This window comes from Lutzomyia longipalpis, chromosome 3, assembly GCF_024334085.1.
Source record: "Lutzomyia longipalpis isolate SR_M1_2022 chromosome 3, ASM2433408v1".
Lineage (NCBI taxonomy): Eukaryota > Metazoa > Arthropoda > Insecta > Diptera > Psychodidae > Lutzomyia > Lutzomyia longipalpis.
Genome location: NC_074709.1, coordinates 2803459 through 2823902, shown reverse-complemented (window position 1 = coordinate 2823902; position 20444 = coordinate 2803459). Strand labels below are relative to the sequence as shown.

General features: G+C 36.9%; 6 protein-coding genes across 11 annotated transcripts in view; 2 read left to right on the top strand and 4 right to left on the bottom strand.

The window, feature by feature from the left end:
• LOC129794093 (GPI mannosyltransferase 3) overlaps positions 1-20444 on the bottom strand; it is a 1193052-nt gene that overhangs the window by 538363 nt on the left and 634245 nt on the right. The window lies entirely within an intron of this gene.
• The window catches only part of LOC129794120 (cytoplasmic tRNA 2-thiolation protein 1), a 1132104-nt gene that overhangs the window by 538363 nt on the left and 573297 nt on the right, over positions 1-20444 (bottom strand). The window lies entirely within an intron of this gene.
• The window catches only part of LOC129794129 (plasma membrane ascorbate-dependent reductase CYBRD1), a 1128201-nt gene that overhangs the window by 538363 nt on the left and 569394 nt on the right, over positions 1-20444 (bottom strand). The window lies entirely within an intron of this gene.
• Positions 7320-13122, top strand: LOC129794108 (diuretic hormone receptor-like). Of its 3 annotated transcripts, none has more exons than XM_055834731.1 (5): positions 7320-7940; positions 9449-9993; positions 10766-11187; positions 11366-11414; positions 13019-13122. In XM_055834731.1, the coding sequence occupies exons 1-5, from the start codon at positions 7676-7678 to the stop codon at positions 13049-13051; spliced, it is 1314 nt and encodes a 437-aa protein (XP_055690706.1). In that variant the 5' UTR covers positions 7320-7675; the 3' UTR covers positions 13052-13122. The 3 variants fall into 3 exon arrangements, with proteins under 3 accessions (XP_055690706.1, XP_055690705.1, XP_055690707.1); XM_055834730.1 differs by lacking the exon at positions 13019-13122 and adding an exon at positions 12150-12212; XM_055834732.1 differs by lacking the exon at positions 11366-11414 and having other exon boundaries at positions 7321-7940.
• On the bottom strand, positions 13096-16709 carry LOC129794075 (ATP-dependent RNA helicase DDX54). Its single transcript, XM_055834677.1, has 2 exons — positions 14987-16709; positions 13096-13723 (listed from the first exon to the last, which is right to left on the bottom strand). The coding sequence occupies exons 1-2, from the start codon at positions 16595-16597 to the stop codon at positions 13139-13141; spliced, it is 2196 nt and encodes a 731-aa protein (XP_055690652.1). The 5' UTR covers positions 16598-16709; the 3' UTR covers positions 13096-13138.
• On the top strand, positions 17423-19337 carry LOC129794098 (protein ST7 homolog). Its single transcript, XM_055834712.1, has 3 exons — positions 17423-17661; positions 17751-17782; positions 17848-19337. The coding sequence occupies exons 1-3, from the start codon at positions 17555-17557 to the stop codon at positions 19230-19232; spliced, it is 1524 nt and encodes a 507-aa protein (XP_055690687.1). The 5' UTR covers positions 17423-17554; the 3' UTR covers positions 19233-19337.

Here is a 20444-nt window from a genome sequence, read left to right as displayed (position 1 = left end):
ACATTTTCATTTCACTGTGGAATCCATCCCATTTGGGGAGTGAATTTCAAGTTGGATATACTCCCCGGTGGGCTAGAACAACTGTTGCGCCCAATTTCAATTTTTTTATAGAGCGTCAAAATTATTATCTCCTGAATTGAGATGTTTCTTTTTTCGAGCAACACACACACGCACTTGAACTACATATTAATTCACAAAGATTGGATAAAAATAAACTGAAAAGAAGTAAATGTGGAAGGTGAAAAAAAATGTAGGTAGTAATATCATTCGCACTTCACAAAATTCGATCAAAACTGAGGAAGTTTTGGGTGCAGGATGGAAGCGCGCGATGGGAAAATTTGCTGAAAATTCCCGTCAACTGTTTATCGAGGCGCGAAAGAAAACTAATATTCACGACACCGCGGACAAGATCGTGGTCGATGGAACGATGGACTGCTGATGGAATTACGGGGAAATTCAGCGTGCGAGAAACATTAAACGCGTTTTTGGGAGCGAGTGCTTTCACCAAGTTATTGCTGAAGACTGAACAGGCAGTTTCCATGAAAATGATCTGGAAGGAGAGGTCGGTGTGTGTCGCACATGCCGGAGCACCAGCGAGGAGAAAATGCTATGCGTCGTACAGCATCAACGCAACCGACTCCGCCAATTTTCATCCCAGCACCGCTCACCAGATAAATAATTTATGAGACAAGGCACAGGGAAAAAAAAAAGAGGAGCGCCCTTTTGGACTAAAAAAGCAGAAAAAAATAGAATATTCCTCCCCTCTCATATTGCCCCCACAGCAACGAGGTACACCAAAATTGCTGACTTGGCCTCAAGATAGTGACAATGAGGTGGGTGGAAAACTGCACGTACTCCTCGCCCACTTTACACCCAAAAGGAGTATGGAGAGAATCGTGCTAATTGTTATGTTCTTAAGCGTACCCCTCACCCATGTACAACATACATATATAGCTTCTCACGCCTTTGACAGCCGTTTATCCACCCAAGTATGTCACAAAGGACTGTAAAAATTGCCTCTGGAATTTTCATTTCATGACATCAGGGGTTTTTTCTTCTTTTTGGGATCTTTTTTTTTTTCATTTAGCATTAAATTGAATTTTATACGCAGCCCACGGAATTTGTGGTTACCACATCCTCAATATTTGCGGCATTTAAAGATAAATCGTGGGATTCACCCACCAATTTCTTGCATCAACATTCATTTCTTTCGTACATTCAAAATATCGCCCTTACCTGACCCAGCCAGACATACAGGGGAGCAAAGAAAATATGGCAGAAAGTTGAACTTATGTGGGATTGATTTTTTGGTAAGCCTACATTTAAAAAAATTAATATTATTATTTTCTTAGCTTTCGTTCGCAGATTTATTTTTAGAAACTTAATTTCATAGTTGATCGTACTAAAATTATTTGCAACCTTTACAATTTTTTTTATAAACGTTAATTAGGTTAATTATTTATTTTTATTTTATTTAAAAGTTTTTTTTATAGATTGTATATGTATTTATAGCTTGTTGAATTAAAAACTAAGTTAACTTGTTTATTTATATTGAATTTTTTAATTTTAAAAATTGTTTACGGATATCTTAATTATAATTAACGTTCTATTTGGAGGTTGGACTTCAAAACAAGGCTGATTTGAACAAAGTATAGAAATGAATCATTTGTGGTTTTATTTGACCTTTTCTTTGAAGCTTTTACAGAGCTTTTCTATATAGGAAGTTTGACACAATAATATTCGTAACAGTTTTCAACAGCTGGGCGATTAGCTATCGAGGAAAGAAATCTTTAAGAGATTGAAAGTAAAAGGTCAGAGAAAAATAAGATTGTGCTTTTGAAACAGTCTGCCGGAAATTGCTATTTCCTCCCATCAAAGAGAAAACTTTCCCGCTGACATGGCTGCCTTTTGTAAATAACTCTCACAGATTTTCTCCTCACCATGAATATTAATATATAAATTGTTTTGAAGAAAAAATCTTACAGAAAAAAATCATAAAAAAAAACTTTGACAGGAAATTATATATCTTTTATCAACTCTTCTGCAAAAGAAAAAAAACAAGAATTGAGGGAAATTCGTTTATACGGAGAAAATGTGAATGGAGGATAATTAATAGTTATTTTATCTCTTGCTAATTATCTCTATTCCTACGCAAAAAGCTCCTATCCTGGATATCCTGGGATGCCTGGATGGTGTTTTCTGCTATCTTCCTTTTCAAATGCTTTCTTCCTACATTTCTTATATTACGTTCTATGGTAATTTCAAGGATTTTCCGTACAAGAAATTTCATTGCAATTCTACCTTCGCTTAATTTTTCTTTTCGCAGAAAAACTTAAGCTGAATAATTAGTGAGATTTTTTTCTCTTTTAAAACCTTCTCAAAGAACATTCTTTTTTTTCCTTCATTGGAACTTTCTTGTTTGTTCAATTAAACTTTCATGACTCCTTTGCGACATATTTGCAATTCACCAACACGTAGGTGGAATTTTCATTTTTGCAACATAAAGGTACGAAACATTTCCACGCACCCACACGATATCTGGGGGACCCTATTCTCGTGGACGCAATATAATAAATTATAAAGTTAAAACTTTATAATTAATTTTAAGGGTCTTTTCTCGTGGAATTGTGTTGTAATGAAATGGGGTAAAATGTGAAAGAAAATAAATAAAGTTAAAATCGTCCTTGAGAGTTACAAGTTCACAACATTTGGTGCATTTTGAAACATAAAAGAATTATAATGTTGGAAAGACATATTTAATGTTTTAATTCAACAAAAAAGCTTCTTTTAGTCTTTAATGTGAAATATTCTTAGAAATATGTTTTATTATATTCTCAACCTAAGCCATCTCACAAATGGATCACTTCGCATTCTCGGAGGCACAAAAAATGTTGTTCTTTGAATTTATGATAAAATCATGACGTTATTGCTGAAAATTTAATTGACTTGGTGATGAAATTCAAATGGTGGAGTGAATAAATTTATTAATAAAACACGAAAGTCAAATCAATTGACGATGTTCACCAAAAGTCTCTCTCTCGAGAGAGATTTTTGCTAAAATCGTCATTTGTATGCCATCCAACATTGTCCAAATCATCATAAAGCAATAAATCATAAATTCAAAATATTTATTTGTCTCCAAAGAGGACCATATATGGGTACGTGAGGGAATTAGATTAGAATGATGGCTGTATAAAGCGAATAAATTCTGAGTGTGAAATTAGAAATATGTTCTCTAGCTTTGATGATATTTCTTCGCTTAGATTTTTAATGGTAAAGTAAACATCTCCAATTTGTTTCTTATTATTTCTGGAACTTTTAGCGTAATTAAAATCATCGTAGTATAGTTGAAGAAATAATGTTTTCCCACTTAGATCATATTTTTTGCTATTAGTGCCATCCAGAAAATGAGATATAATGGGCCTTATTCAGCGACCAAGAAACCCTTGAAATTCGCTTAAAATCTTGAAATTTCAGTACAAAATTTTAAGATTTCAAGGGTTTCTTGGTCGCTGAATCAAGCCCAATATTGGGTTGCGAAGGTCTTGATGTGTTGAAGATTAAGTCGAAATCATTTTTATCTGTCAGCAGTGTTGTAAGTGTTTGTATGATTGGTACATAAGTATATGAATTTTCATTGTTCTGGAATTAAACGATCATCGGGACCCAGAGCACTGTAGGTTGGTGATGCGTAGTACTTCAAAGATTCAAAAAATTTTTTCCTCTTGTAGATTGTGTTGACATTTTTGTACGAATTATTCACTTGATTTTTAATATTATGAATATCTTGACGCAAATTTAGAGTTAATTTTATGAATAGAATTCTATATATTAAGATAATTCTCGGAATTAAAATCTTAAGAATAAGATTCTATTATTGTGCAGAAATTTTAAATGAAAAAAAAATCTTCAATGGAAGAAAGATCTTCTTGCAAACAATCCTTGAAAATTTTCTCAGAAATCCATTTTCACGTGAATTTCATGAATTTTCATACTAGATTTCCGCGGTAAGAGTACACAATTTGTGTAAAGTAATTTGTTATACGCACATTTTTTCCGGAAGGAAACCACTCCCCGAGAAAAGCAGATTTCCTCCAAGATTGCAAAATTGAAAGATAGGAAAATTGCCGCCACTAAATTACTTCAAAAAAAGAAAGTTGCGAAAATCACGGCTTTTCATTCGCATTTGAGAAAAATTTCCAAGTTTTCGCCCTATGCCAAATTGCGTGCCGCCCCCAAAGTTTGTATGAATTTTAAAGATCCCCCCTAACAAGGTTCACAAGGTTGAGGGTTCAAAGAGACAGAAAAAAATGTTCATCTGACACGCGAGACATTTTTTTCTTGACTCTTCCATTCTATAAGAGGAGGAATTCCATGAGAAACTCCAATTCACATGAGTAGGAGATGGGTATACCATATAGTAGAATAAGAAGAAAAGGAAACACAGTCATATATCGCAAATTTTTGCCCCTTCTTCGCGCCTGCATATCTTATTTCGGGTCTTTTCATCTCCTTGTCGTCCTTCTGACATTGAAAGAGGGTGAAGCGTGAAAATGCCGCAAAATACCGCGACTTTTTCCCGCTTGATCTTTCAACTCGCTCCATCAGGAACCACCCATTTGCTGCCTCTTTTTTCTTCCTACCCGCAGCGCTAGCTAAAAAGCTCACACACGTGAAGCTCCCCAAAAAGGCAGGGTGTATACATAATTTATTCACGCTACTGATTTGATTTCACACCCTGACGCATCTCCTCGATGACAATCTCCATCATCCTCGCATGACACGTATTCAGTGAATTACCCGCGCATTAGGATGCGGTGAAACATTGCCGAATCAATGGCGAACACTTCATTGGATCTCGCACCGGTATGGTGGCAAGCGCTTTAGCCTAAGTGCCGTTTGAGGTGGAAAAGTGGAAAATATACCCCCATGAAGAACACTTAAGGGTGCCGCGAAGGGCTCTGTGGAGAAATTGATAGATACTCAAGGTTTATACGCATCAAAATACAATGAAAGCTTTTTGCCTTGATTTTTGTGCTTTGCACTAAGGGGCGTATATACACATTTCTCTATTTAGGGAGAGAAAAAAGGTTTGTTACGATTTACGAGTCAATGAACTAGAAGAAATGGTTCATTTTAGTACAATGTACAGTAAATACATATATAAAACATAGATTGTACGGTATTTATGTTGTTTAGTTGATGCATAAAGCAAGAAAATTGTCTAAGGAAGTTTACAATAATTCTATTCTTTGTAGCAAGAAAAAGCTTCAACTCAAATACAAAAAAGTTCACTATAACCCCTCTTCATTTTTAATAAAAATTTATTAAATATCCGTTATTTTATTGTAAAATGTTATAGGGAGTGATTCTACCTTCACTACGGAGTTATTTAATGCATTTATTAAAAACATTTTAAAAATTCAATGCATAAAAAAAGTTAAAAGCTTTTTGATGCGGCAAAAAGTTACTCAAACGGCAAAAAAATAAAACAGACATATTTTATCAATTTAAAACAATTTACAATAAAGTTAAAAAATAAATAATAAAATGAGTGAAAATAATCAAAGCCCATTGAAGCATATAATTGAATCAAAATAAATGGTTTAATCGTCAGAATTAAATTGAGCATTTTATTTGGAAATGGATTATTGAATTTTCATTAACTTAATGATAAAGTTAAAACGAAAAACAAACATAGGATTATATAATGAGAACGATCATACAATACATTCTCAATCTTTTGATATTTTTCTTTTTCACTCCAGAAAAACTTTTGATGTTGCAGAGTTTTCAAACACAGCACCTCATTAATATGTTGGTATGTTTTGCAAGAGATAAAACAAAGTACCTAACATACCATACCAGGGTAGGTAAAGAGAGAAATAATTCATAGTCTCAACATAAGTCCCCAGTTATAATTTACAAGACTTTTATGTTGCAGAGAATAGTCAGTTACAGCAACAAGTTAATGTTACCTTCCGGTCTATTGTCATGCAAAATTAATATACAATTTCCACTCATAAACACGAAAGAGAAATTCGTGGGAGGAAAGTTTGTGAAACATTTTGCAAGGCGTACGCGCAGGAAGAAAAGATACAAAAAAGTGGTCCTAAGAAATCTCTCTGCGAGGGAGAACCACGAAACTTAAGTAAACACCAACAGGAGGGAGTTTTTTTTTCATCTTAATAAATAATACACAAAGAAAATCTTTCAGCTGAAGAATTTTCATTCATATTCATTGAGATTTTGTGCCCACACAGCGAGCATTTAATTAAATAATACAATCAAAATGAATTACTTTACTTTTCCTTTCGTCGTATTTAGAGATTTTCTTTTTTTTTTTATCTGAGTCATATTGCAAAAGATTTATTTTAATGTAGCTCCATAAAAATAAAAGACAGAATTTACAGTACAAACAGCATCGTTATGTTGCATTATTCAGCAGAGAGGAAAATATGCTGTACAGTATGATTTATAAATGAAGTTTTACGGGGAAATTCATGCAAAAATATTCTCGGAAATTTCCTCGATGCTGACATATCGCTTTAAGATGTTGGCAAAAAACGCGTGTTTAAGTCTTTAATTAAGAAATAGAATCCGTGTGGTTGAAACATTTGAGAAGACCCCACCCCAAATACACAAAGTGCCCTAAATAACGAACAATGTTCTCTCCGTCATTTTCTTTTGAGTTTTTCATTCATTCTCTGAAATAATTGGCTACAAGTTTTTATTCTTCATCATACAACGATAATTATGAAATTTATCTAAATTATTTCTAATAAAGCTTCTGCCAGACGATATTCTTGTAAAGAATAAAGAAGTAAAAGACAAAATTCTTTGCTCAAGCAAACAAAGACAAAAAAAAACTCATTTCTTGAGCTTCAATGTGTTAAAAATAAATAGTTTTTTATGTCTTAGAATCACACAAATTAAGAAAGAAAATCAACATGATAAATTACTTGTAATATATGAAAAATTCCCCACGAAAAAGCATAAAACATTAAGACAATGTTCTTCATGTAGGAAGAAGTGTGTAAGAATTTTTTTTAGCTTCTCTAGGAAGCTTTTTTTCCCTTCATCGTGATATGTAATTTATGGAAATTGCCTTCAAAAGCTCAAATTTTCCCACGTCTCCCCCATACTCTCAAACGCATTCCCCTCCGCTTTTGTTCCTCAACATCATCTTATAGGAAGCACCCACCAATTTGCACCACATAAACATTTTTCGCATGTGACGAGAATCAAAAGAGAGTGAGAGGAACTATATTTATGATAATCACGAGAGAGAGACTTTGAAAAACGGCACAAAAATAGCCCCAATCGTCGGGAGATGCCCCAAGTGCAAACAGGCGCGAGTGGTTCAAATCCCGCCAGCAAAGTACTCTTATCAGTTGAGTTCTGACGATGCCACTGAGCAGACTCCCTCAGTTATCTCGTTAGTGGTGCCACGAATCTCAGTCTGATCTGTCTGATCTTGTGAAAAAGTGCGACTTTTGTTTTATGATCGCGATCGCGTAAAATGCTTTTTTTATAACTTGACGTACAAGATAAGGATTTATCAGTGCATCCTCTGAAGGATTTATCAGTGTAAAAATGTGAAAGAACAAAGATTTCATTTAGGAATCCTTTTGTGGAGCGAGGATTTAGTGTTTAAGGACAAGAGAGAGCTTTAATGCAAAATTTAACGATGAATTTGAAAGCTCTAATGAATGGAAATATTTTTGGGAATTTAACAGATGAATATTTAGGCCTCATAAATGCATCGCTTGAGCTCAAGTGCCTCCATCAAGCTGCTATTGAGACATCTTCTGAGGAGGAAGACAGTGGATGTCCCATATTTTTCGATTCTGTCCTTTGCTGGCCACGAACACCCCCAGCAACGTGGGCAGTTCAGCCTTGTTTCGCCGAATTTAAAGGCGTTAAATACGACACAACGCGTAAGACACCATTATCTCGCTCCCATTTAGTTTTTTTTCTTCTTCTTTGAATACCCACCAACCCTTTTATCTCTCTCAAATCTACAAATTGAGCTCAAAAGAAAAAGAAAATTCTTATGTGTGCGGAAAGCAAAATTATTATCTCGCCTGGACTTAATGGAATTTCAGCGGAAAGTCAAACAAGATGTGTTCACGAAAAAAAAGTCTGCGCTTTTTTGCGGTTTGGAAATTATCAGTAAATTAAACATTGGCTCTTGATTAAACATTAATGCTTCATAGAATTCCCCCCATTATTGTACAACTTACTCAAATACTATCTTCAACTCGCAATGAATCTCAGGGAACCCACTGTGAGAGATAATTGTGTTGTAAACCTCCGAAATGCTTTTTGTATATTTTTCTTTGAGAAAACAGACCCATGTTAATTAGATACTAAATCCGTCTTCAGACGCATTCGCCAAATTTAATCCAATCACATACATTTGGTTGCTTAACATTGCTCCTTCAAGTGCGCTTCCTTATGCATTTTCCGAGAAGATTTCAATTAATATTTTTGGCATGAGCTAAACTAATAAAGATAAATTGATAATTTGTACATTTACAAGACACGATTGAAAGGCAAATTTCAATGGAATCTTCTCTCTCTCGGATCAGATGATTGCTTTGCATGTTTGAATGATTTTTGGGGCAAATAATTGATCAGAAAATTGATTTTTTGTTCATTAATTAAATTTTATTAGGGAATTTGTTAAATATTTTAAAAAGTTAAGAAGACTATACGGTTTATCAAGTTAAATAGGCGTTTAGAAAAGACCTAAATATTCTGAGAGAAAAAGTTATGGGACAGAAAAGGAGTTTATTCGTTTCTCTAAGGGAAAAACCGAAAAGCCCCTAATTTAAGGAAACAAGAATGGCAAATTAAAGAATCAGAAAACATTCATAAATCGTTGAAAAGACTTCTCATTTTCTACTGGAATTTACTGAAAAAGTCACCAAATATTTGTTCAAAAATGCAAAGAATGACGTACAATAACAAAAATATAAATATGCATTAGATTTTTTCTTTAATTGTTTAAAAAATATTTCAAAATGTTAAAAAATATGTAAATTTTGAAATATTGATCATAATGTAATTGCTGGCCTGAGGAAAGAAAAATAAAGCTCCGAAACGTAACAAAAATAATATACAAATAATTTCAAAAAGGTCTGATTCCGCGTTTTGACTCCCCCAATATTAAATTGAATGTTTTTCAATATTTTTTCTTATTTTATTTTATTTGTCTTTGTTCAATTTATAAAGAAAAAATGTCTTAGAATTTTCGTTCTTTGTATATAAGCGCTGAAAATACAATTCCCATTGAGATAGTGAAAGAATTTACAGCCAATTTCAGTCTCTAAGAATTATCAATATAAAATTTCACGCGAAGTGGCTCTCTCTTACATTATCCATGCCACTATCTATACAAAATCCTTTATTCCAACAATCTCTTTCACTTTATTAAATGTAGAAAATGCAACGAGATATTGCCATTTAAATGGCGTTTGGGACAACTACACAAACTACGAAGAATGTGCTCATCATGATTTCCCGTCTGTGTCGGAATTTGAGCCACATGTGGATCTACCAACCTACATCTACTGCATCGGCTACATTCTCAGCTTAACCACCCTCCTTCTGGCCACTGTCATCTTCTTCCACTTCAAGGAACTCCGGTGCCTTCGCAACACCATCCATGGGAATCTCTTTGTCACCTACATCCTCTCCGTGATGGTTTGGCTCACCGCCCTATCGCTTCAGCTAACACACACCTCAACGAATGCAGCGTGTACACTCATTGTGATCCTCCTCAACTACTTCACGCTCACCAATTTTTTTTGGATGATGGTTGAGGGACTGTATCTGTACACCCTCGTTGTGAAGACTTTTTCCCGCACAAAGCCCCACGTGGGGCTGTACATGGCCATCGGATGGGGTGTACCGTTTATCTTTGTCACCCTGTGGGCTATCATCAAAGCCGCCTCGACACCCCTCAAGCCGCACAAAATGACCGGGGTGAGCTATCACACACCCATTATACATATTATAAAGACTCTTTCCCAGATTACACGACATACACACACACACGGAGTGATTTTGAATTATTCAGAAACCCCAAAAGAGGGGCCATTTTGAGAGGGATGGAATTGGAGTGAGATGATAATAAACTCAACCAGCAAAGGAGAACAATACTCCCATGCTGGTGACATTGTAGGCTATTTAATTAGATTAACAGAGATGATTTTATTTTCCCGCGCGGGTTCTTTCGTCATACAATTCATGGCTAAATAATTATCTTTTACAAAGTACAACAACGCATAAAAGGTTTATTGAACTTGAGAAGATTAACTAGAATACTATACTTGAATATCTTTATCAAAATTTGCAATTTCCCGTCAAATTCCTACTTTTCATTCTTTCATTCATTTCGCGCTAAAAGATTGTTGAAAATTGAAGGACAATTAATTCTTCTAATTGAATTTATTGAAACTCTCAAGTTTTTAGATCTTTTTTAGTATTCCTTAAGAAAGTTTACTCAACTCATTCGACACTGGTGGTGATTTACGGTAAAGCTACGTCAAATAAAAAGTCTAGAATAAACCAGATTATTTATCACCTCATTGCGCAATACCCTATTAGGGGTCATTAGACCAAGACCCAAAATATTTTCCTCCTCCATTCCAACAAATTGACTCATAGCACGCGACAAAAGATGCTAAATTTTTTCTATAACAAAAAAAAATCTAAAATAGCTCAGCGCTAAGGAAACATTCTCTGTACTTTCTAGTTGGATATTGAATGCTCATGGATGCGCGAGTCACTCGTGGACTGGATTTGCAAATTACCCGCATGTGCCGCCCTGCTGGCCAACTTAATCTTCCTCGTACGCGTAATGTGGGTGCTTATCACAAAGCTGAGGTCAGCTGAGAATAGCGAGACAAAGCAGTATCGTAAAGCCTCAAAAGCTCTCCTCGTTCTCATGCCACTCCTCGGCATAACGTACCTCATTGTACTTTCGGGACCATCTGAGGGTGTTGGCAGCTACATTTTTGCCGTTGTCAGGGCTATCCTGCTCAGTAGTCAGGGCTTTTCTGTGTCCCTCTTCTACTGCTTCCTCAATTCCGAAGTACAAAATGCCATGCGTCACAGATTCAACAAATGGCGGGACAAGAGAAATATTCGCGGGAACATTGCCCATCGATTCCAAAGGTAAGATTTTTTTTAATATTGAATTTTTGAATTTTAAGGAAGATTTGGAGCATAAATGATTTTGCTAAACATAGAAGTTTGAAAGTTTTTGGTATTAATCGTATTAATTCATTTCATTTATCATTTCATTCATTTCAATATGTTTGTCCCATCTTCATTGTACCTTTGGGCGTCTTAGCGTTGATGGTCAACTTCCAGAAAAAAATCGAGGAAAAACTCCTTCACAGGTTAATTCTAAGGAGTCTATGCACTTTTGATGTTATCGTGACCACATAAAACAAAACACTAAACAAATTAATGGAAAAAATGCCTAAAAAATCATGAAATATTTGCCAAAAATTAATGAAAACCACGCCCCCTTTGTACTTAGCTCTTCATTAAATGTGTGAGACATATGCTTCTGTGCTTCAATTAACATATTTCTGCCGATTCTTATTCTTAGAATATTTGACTAGCATTTAACAATAAACCAGATTTTTTTTAAACCAGAAAAAATGAAAGAAACAGCGATGACGCATATGCTCTGCTCTATATTAGGTATCATAAAAAACTAAAAAAAAAAATTAACCTATTTCTGTTTTTTTTTTCTTAAAAGTTGTTGCCCGATTAAAATAAAACTTTCAGGGATAATAATTTTTTATTGCCAAAGAAATATTTTCAGGGATCAAAATGAATTTTTAGGTCATCCAGCTTCTGAGATATTATTAAAGTTAAGATTTTTCAAGAAAAAACTAAAATAAAATTCAAACAAAATCTACTCCTAAATTTTCTTTATTCTGTGAAAATGATTTTCACAAATTTTCATCAAAAAACGATCAACAGTGATCGAAGCATTGACGCATATGCTTTAAAGACTTGAAATAAAGCAAAAGGGGCGTGGTTTATGCAATTTTTGAAAAATCCTTTCTGTGAAAATGAGAAATTGAGCTTTTTTTTTAATGTTTTTTTCTTAACTTCTTTAGAAAATTTTATTTCTTTTGTGTATTCTCTTAAACAACCTTATGCCATGAACAAAAATGAATAGACTCCTTTCTTTGTAACCAACTTGGTAATGAAAATCTCTGCATGTATTTTATTATTTTGGGTGTTTCTGTGATGGCATGTGAAGGAGATTTTGGAAATTAAATGAATTTAAAAAAAATGTATAAACTAAACAAACACCACCGTAAAGTCACAACAGACAAGATTATTTTTCCTTCAACAAGTTCTTCCTTTCTTTAATGGAATATGGAAGAATGATTTATAATAAATTTTTTCACATGAGATAAATATTGTGTATTATGGGGTAATATTATTTGTAATAAAATTTAAAATAAAAATTTCATGAATGATGAGTGAATTTTCTCTGAAATTATATTTACGTATATGCATAATATATACATGGCTGTGTTTTATAACCATCGCGCCTTAACACTGATGACTCAAGTCGATAAGCTATATATTTCACACGCAAATGCATCCCACGTAATAAAATTACACCTCCTCCTTATTCTTTTTTTTTCTTTAAATATCCACGTATTTTTATGCTCTAACACAAATCGCGAGATAGAACGAAAAAATCCCTGTCTTACATTAAATCAGAATTATGTAGGAAGGTGTATTTTATCCACGTAAAAAGAGAGAATATTTTTCTTTAAATTAAATACAAGATAAATCACGTCATAGGATTTTAGGGGCGAATTTAGGGAAACCAAAAAGAAAATACAAAAGGTTTCGTAGAAAATTCTCAGCGTGAAAATCATTGAAATGATTGAAAGCATGCGGTCAATCGACCAAAGACTTGAAGAATATTTCCCAAACAATTATGAGTTTTGTTTTCTTTTCCTTTCAGTGCTCAACTGTGCTGAGTTCCATCACATCTTGACAATATTTCCGCAGAGAAAATTCACAGAAATAAACAAGAAAAGATAAATAAAAAAGATGAATTTATTGTTACCTCTCAGATGTTACTTCATTTCGTCTTTCTACCACCCTTTCCTTTGGCTTTCCCGCCTTTCCTGAAAGCTCCCATTTTGCGTTTTTGCACATTTTTCTTCTCATTTGCCATTTGCTTATTTTTCAAATTTTCCAACCGAATACGCTTCTTGACAATCTGATTGGGATCTCTCAAGTCCAAATCTGCCTTTCGCTTCTTTGCTTTGATGTTGATATTATGTCGTGCCCATTGTTTTGTCGGGTACTTCTCCACCTTCACGTCATCCTCATCATCACGCTGACTCTCCTCGATCTTTGTCCTCTCCTTCCACTCCTCATAGCGATTTGTTTTGTACGTCTTCGGTATCCACACCCCGGATTCTGTGCGAATTTTCCCCTCACGCGGATCCTGCACAGGAACCATTTTCTTCTTCACCCTATCCCACTTTTTGAGCTTCCTGGCAATTTTAATGCCATCCGCATTGTCCGGGGCAACATTTAGGATTGCATCGTTGGCCTCACGACTGAAGAAGTTCACTGCCAAGCCATCTTCGGTGTGCTTATCAGCAGAATGATAGGGAATCCACGGTTGATCTTGCTTCGTCTTCTTCCCCTCGAGCTTCTGCAAACAGAAACATACCACGCAGGTAAACATTTTTGTCAGTGCCCCAGAGACAGCAAACAAGATCGCATGAGAATCTACGTAGAAAATTTGCAAAGAAAAATTGGCACAAAAGCACCTCTTTTGGAGATTCTCCAAGCTGTGAGATTTCATTCTTATTAACAATTTTAGCTCTTATCTTCCTCATCCCATTAAGGCCCCCATGTGTGTGCGTTTATTTTTTTCTCAAGAGATAAAAAGCATAAAATATTTTGTAGAAAAATAATCAAACACATTTTCTCCACAACGGAATTAAATGTCATAAAAAACCACCCCCAAAAAACGCCTCGTTGAGGAAAGTCAAGGACATTGGGCCACGTGTAAGAAAATTTATAATTTTTAAACCAACAATAAAAGCCTTAAGAAAATACAGAAGACACAAGGAGAGTATAAATAGAAATCTTCCGGGAAGAGCATCATAAAATGTCGCTCAGAGAGACGTTAAACGGAAACACGAGATTTTCTTCCACTTCATTGTGGAAAATCTCATGAGGCTACAACACACCAACAAGGTGGCCTCTCGCCATCCTAAACGAATTTTATTCTAAACATCAAACTCTGTGAGATAAACAAAGGCAATTGTATCCATGAAAGTTCATCCACACACTCGTTGAAGCCCACAAAGAGATTTATTAAATTCGCACATTGATAAAAGGAGCATAAATGATAACTTTTGATAACCCTCAGAAAATACTAAAAGCATGATAATCCATCCATATGGTCAGTACTATATGCGTTGGAATTTAATTAATCAGCAAGCACAATGAGGTACAAAAGCTTCCGAAAGGAGTTTATTCATCATGCAAAATCGCTCATAAAATTGTTTTGTCAAAAAAGAAAAAAAAAAACATCGATGAAACATCAGCGTGAATGTTTCATGAATTGAGAGACAAAAAAACGGAATAATGACGTCATTTTTGGAATTTAAAAAAAAATTTACCAGCTGAACTGATCCTAGTGAAATATTTAACATTTCTTTTTAGATTATGTTTTTTATTTTATCTATTTACTAGACAAAATTATGCTTCATAGATATTCCCATAGAGAAATGAATAAAATCCTTTCCAGCCCTCAAAATTTTCTCAGACAACCTTTTCATTGAGCCCGACTCTAATTTTCATATAAAATGGATAAACTCCTTCATATTTCCTCTTCAAAAAATTAAATTAAATGGCTTTTTCAATGCCAAAAAAAGAGTTTAAAGAAAAACATCCTGAAACTCACCTGAACATCCTGCTTTGATTCCTTGCTTGCCTTGTACTTCTCAATAACTTTTTTATGCTTCTCACGCTCAATGCGCATCATTTCGCACTGAGCAACCGTTTTCTGTGGATTCAGCTCAAAAATCGTCCTGATGGGCTTGTAGCCATTAATCTTCTTCACGAGATCCTCCTTCTTCTCCTTTAGGCCACTGCTATCACTCTCGAGAGCCTCAAACACATCCAACGTCTTCAGGTCCAGCCTATTGAATGATTTTGCCTTCTTATTGGACGCCGTGGAAGCTGCTGGACGCGAACGAAGGTACTGCTTGTACGCATTCACCGTTGTCTTGAACATTTTTGCCAAATCAGTACTCTGTGTGATCTCAAGGAAGGTATCCTGCTCACTTTCGAGCACAGTGTCGGGCACACAGCCAATAGCTTTCGCATCGGAGAACTCAATCTCCCTATTGAGGAAGGTGAGGAGGTCGTGGTAGTGAGCTATGTCATCCATTGAGAAGATCGTGAAGGCAGTTCCGGAGCGTCCAGCACGAGCACAACGGCCAACACGATGAATGAATAGTTTTGGCTTTCCCGGGAAGTAGAAGTTGATCACATAGTCGAGATTTGGGATATCAATACCACGCGCAGCTACATCCGTAACCACGAGTACGGAGACTTTCTTATTCTGGAATTTAGCTGTGTTGATCTTTCTCGCCGATGGATCGAGATTTGAGTACACAAAGGTGCTCGTGATGCCAACTTGCGTCAGGAGCATCGAGATAAATTCCACATGATGCTGAGTACCGGCAAAGACAACAGTCTGCGCTTCAGCGGGGATGACGTGCTTAAGAAGAGCCAGGAGAACGGAGTATCGCTCCTCACTGCGACAGTACGGGAACTTCAATTCAAGCGCTTCCGGAAGCTTCGATTCAACATCCAGACGAATGAGAACGGGATCTGTGAGTCCTGCTTTTGCAAAATCCACCATAACTCGCGGCAGAGTTGCACTAAACATCACCATTTGCTTCCCATGCGGCAATCTGTGCAGGATCTCTGTGAGTTGCTCTCCAAAGCCCATTTCAAACAGCCGATCTGCCTCATCGAACACAACATACGACACATCCGAGAGCTTCAAATTCATCTCCACACAGACGTGCAAAAATCTCCCAGGAGTTGCCACAATTACATCCGGATTGGAGTGGAGGGAGGAAAATTGGTGATCCATTGAATCTCCCCCGAGAATTAGCACCGTTTTGAGGTTTACAAACTTCCCCAGCTCCTTGATGAACTTGTACGTCTGTATGGCAAGTTCTCTGGTTGGTGAGAGAATCAATGCACGTGCACTTCCGGATTCCTTGCGTTCCTTCAGCTTCTCAAATAGCGGAATAAGGAATGCTGCTGTCTTCCCTGAACCCGTCTTCGCCATGGCCACTACATCACGTCCCTCCAGGATGTAGGGGATGGTTTTACGTTGAATTGGTGTGGGGAATTTGTAGCCACGCTTTGTGATGCCATTGAGAACACCGGAACTGAGTCCCATGGCCAGAAATCCACCGGATTTCTTTTTCTTCTTCACCTCCTTTTGTTCCTTTTTGACATTTGGTGTCAAGGAAAAACCCTCCAAGTCATCCATTTCAGCTCCCAAGCACTTTTCCACTAATTTCACCGAGTTTTCTTTAATTTAATGAGGAAAGGAAGAAAAACAATGTGGTCTCTTTTCCAAAACAAACACAATTTTTGAGGTTAAAGAAAGGTCTCTCTACACCGTTGGTCCGATCGTGATGAAATTTGGTACAGAGACTCCTGATACCAGGCGGTTTTCACCAACGGCATTCATTTTCCCCCCAGAACCCCCCTTCGTAGCGCCCCCATATAAAATTCGTGCTTTTTTGGTTACTTTTTGAATCTGGCGCCCTTTTTGGTACATTTTCTTGAAGAGAAAATGAGATGGATGCATTTTCCTGCTATCCGTCTCCCTCACACTTTCAGTTTTTTATAGTTTTCTCGCGTTTTCCGCTGAATTTTCCGGCCGGAAGTAAGTTTTTGCAATCAGGAAGCGACGCCGCGTCGAATGGCATCATTGGTTTGAAAAGTTCGCGAAAATGCATTTCCAGAAAAAAAAAATGCGTGTAAAATCCCCAACCGTCAAAATTTCCGCGGGCCCCAAATTCCTCACGGAGGAGCTCCCCGAGGCTCCCGGAGCACCCGTAAGTGCCCCAGGAACCCAAAAAATGCGTTCTATGCCCACAAATTTAGGAAAAAACACGGAAATCACGAATTTTGTCGAAATGCAGAAAAAAAGTTCGTTTAGTTCAAATTTTATTATTTCATGCCATCTCTTTTGCGGAATGAAAAGAATAAGAAGAAGAAGAACGTGAGGGCGCCACTTGCAACTGAGGGGATTATTTTGCAAATATTGGGTCATCTTATATTTACGCAGACTGCTTTTTCATACATTTCAGTTTTTTTCATAGGTTTTTGAGGTTAAAACTCTGCATAAATATTAGGTGACCCAATATATAGATTAAGTATACATCCTCTTCCTGAATTCTGCGGCTTTTTTCACGGGATTTACTGTATTATGTGAAAAATGTGGGACTCGTCGATGTTCCTCAGCACCCTGACGCCCAAATTCTACGTGGCGCTCACGGGCACATCGAGTCTCATCAGCGGACTCATCCTCATTTTCGAGTGGTGGTAAGGATTTCTTTGGGACACTTCCGCACAAAGAACGGCGATTGCGTACCACTTAGAATAAACAAATTGCAATTTTCTCCCTTTTCCAGGTACTTCCGGAAGTATGGGACTTCATTCATTGGTGAGTTGAGCAAAAAAAAAGATTCCCTTTCACCAAAAAGTAATTCTTTTGATTTTCTTTATTAGAACAAGTTTCCCTGAATCATATTAGTCCATGGATTGGGGGTGGTAGCAGTGATTCCAGCAATGGGAATGATTCCAATTCCACGGGGAGTTCGGGTCAACAGATACCCGAATGCAAAGTATGGCGAAACCCACTGAATCTCTTCCGTGGCGCTGAGTACCAGCGCTTCTTTTGGGCCACAAGCAAGGAGCCCCTTACGTACTATGACATGAACCTCAGTGCTCAGGATCATCAGACCTTCTTCACGTGCGAAGGGGATGCCGGGAATGCGGAGTTTGAAATCATGCAGACAGCCTGGCGCGAGAGGAATCCCGTTGTTCGCATAAAGGCAGCCCATAGTGCATTGGAAATCAATGCAGACTGCACTCCGGCGTACATCTTGCTCGCTGAAGAGGAAACGACGACAATTGTGGAAGCGGAGAAGGTTCTCAAGACAGCCCTCAAAATTGCTGAGGCAAACTACAAGAAATCCCAATTGATGCAACATCAGAGCCCCACACATGAGAGCATCCATAGACGTGACACAAATGCCCTAATCTACATCAAGCGTCGCCTGGCAATGTGCGCCCGGAAGCTGCAGAAGCTGAAGGAGGCGGCCAAGATGTTTCGTGATCTGAGCAAGGAGATTCCGCCCATTATGAATGTCCTCAACATCCATGAGAATCTCATTGAGTGCCTGCTGGAGATGCAGGCCTACGCCGACTGTCAGGCTGTCCTGGCCAAGTACGACGACATATCGCTCCCGAAATCCGCAACAATTTGCTACACAGCCGCCCTACTCAAAGCGCGTGCAGTTGCGGATAAATTTTCACCGGATGTGGCTTCGAAGCGAGGCCTCAATTCAGCTGAAATGGGTGCCGTGGAGGCCATACACCGAGCTGTGGAGTTCAATCCGCACGTACCCAAGTATCTCCTTGAGACGAAGCCCCTCATCTTGCCACCTGAACACATCCTCAAGCGTGGTGACTCCGAGGCACTCGCCTACGCCTTCTTCCATCTCAATCACTGGAAGAACGTGGAGGGAGCTCTCAATTTGCTCCACTGCACCTGGGAGGGAACCTTCCGGATGCTGCCCTACCCACTGGAGCGTGGACATCTCTTCTACCCCTACCCAACGTGCACCGAGTGCGCCGATCGTGAACTCCTGCCGCTCTTCCACGAGGTCTCCGTCTACCCCAAGAAGGAGCTGCCCTTCTTCATTCTCTTCACGGCCGGCTTGTGCAGCTTCACGGCCCTCCTGGCGCTCCTTACGCACCAATATCCGGAGCCAATGGGCGTCATGGCACACACGGTGCTCAACTGGATCTCCCTCCCGTTCTACTTCTTCAAGGATCGCCTCGAAAGTGTCCTACCGTGCAACCTTCTGCAGCAACTGTCACGCATTTAAATGCTCTCTGCCCATCACTCTCTGTTTGGTCATGGCTACGCTCCCGGCCACAGGATATACTCCCGTATTTATTTTAATAAAAATAATTCAATGTGTGTAGCAAAATGAGAGTTTTTTTTATTTATTGGTGGAATTCATTTGTTATTGATTTGTTGATGATTCTTCTGGAATATTGATTTCTTGGATTTCTCTTAACTTTGGATATTTTAGGAAATTAAATTTAAAAAAAAATGATTGGAAGATTTAAAGTAAAGACCTGAAGAATGAGGTACTAAAATACCCCCGAAACGTCGTTATTTTGATTATTTCGAGTTCCTCAAAAATTATACGTATTTTGTTCAAATTCTCCCATATTCCCAGAAAAATGCTGACTAATAAAAATTTTTTTTTTTTTATAAAAGGTCATTTCTATAGGGAAGGAGTTTATTGGTTTTTGTATGGGAAAATCCCTCATTCGAATGGATAAATATAATCTGGAATAATATCAAAAATTAATCATAAAAAACCAGACTTACCATTTTTTTTCCTTTGGAAATTAACTAGGAGAACACAGCAAAAATTTTCCCAAAATTGCAATCTATGACGTCAAACATTCGCGCTGATGTTTCATCGGAAGTTTTGACATAATTAAAATATTATTTTTAACAGTCTTCATGTAGAAAATGATTGGAATAAATGAAAATTATCTTTGAACAGAAAATAATTGCTCAATTGTTGTAAAAAAAATATTACAAATTTATCTTAAAATACATGAAAATAGAAAGATTAATTAATTAAGAAACATCAGCACGAATGCTTCATGTAGTGACGTCATTGATTGCATTTTATCAAGTCTTTGGAGTTATTTTCTAGCTGATTTCTATGAAAAATTCTTAAAATTATTATTAAAGTACTTTTCCATTTTTTTGTTCATGAAAGAAATATTTTATGATTGAAATTTAATTGTTATTAATTAAATAAGAATTAAATTCAATTCAAATTCAGTTACTTCATAGCTTAATCTAATCTTCCTAATTTTCTGCATTTTTGAAATGTTTGTTTTTTTTAAAGAAATATAAAATTACGCAATTTTACCCCAATCTACAGTACGCTAAGCCGGTACTTTATCTCATCTCGTGCACCCCTTACACAATCCTAAAATACTGGGCCTAATCCTAAAAAGAAGAGTCCTGTGAAATTCTATATCAAAAGAGGAATTTTCAGATCTCTCAA

Coding starts and splice junctions, on each gene's coding strand:
- LOC129794108 (XM_055834730.1), top strand. CDS start 7,676: ATGCAAAATTTAACGATGAATTTGAAAGCTCTAATGAATGGAAATATT. Junction 7,941..9,448: donor CGTTAAATACGACACAACGC/GTAAGACACCAT, acceptor TATTAAATGTAG/AAAATGCAACGAGATATTGC. Junction 11,415..12,149: donor GAGGAAAAACTCCTTCACAG/GTTAATTCTAAG, acceptor TAACTTCTTTAG/AAAATTTTATTTCTTTTGTG.
- LOC129794075 (XM_055834677.1), bottom strand. CDS start 16,597: ATGGATGACTTGGAGGGTTTTTCCTTGACACCAAATGTCAAAAAGGAA. Junction 13,724..14,986: donor AATCAAAGCAGGATGTTCAG/GTGAGTTTCAGG, acceptor TTCTGTTTGCAG/AAGCTCGAGGGGAAGAAGAC.
- LOC129794098 (XM_055834712.1), top strand. CDS start 17,555: ATGTGGGACTCGTCGATGTTCCTCAGCACCCTGACGCCCAAATTCTAC. Junction 17,662..17,750: donor ATCCTCATTTTCGAGTGGTG/GTAAGGATTTCT, acceptor TCCCTTTTCCAG/GTACTTCCGGAAGTATGGGA. Junction 17,783..17,847: donor GTATGGGACTTCATTCATTG/GTGAGTTGAGCA, acceptor TTTCTTTATTAG/AACAAGTTTCCCTGAATCAT.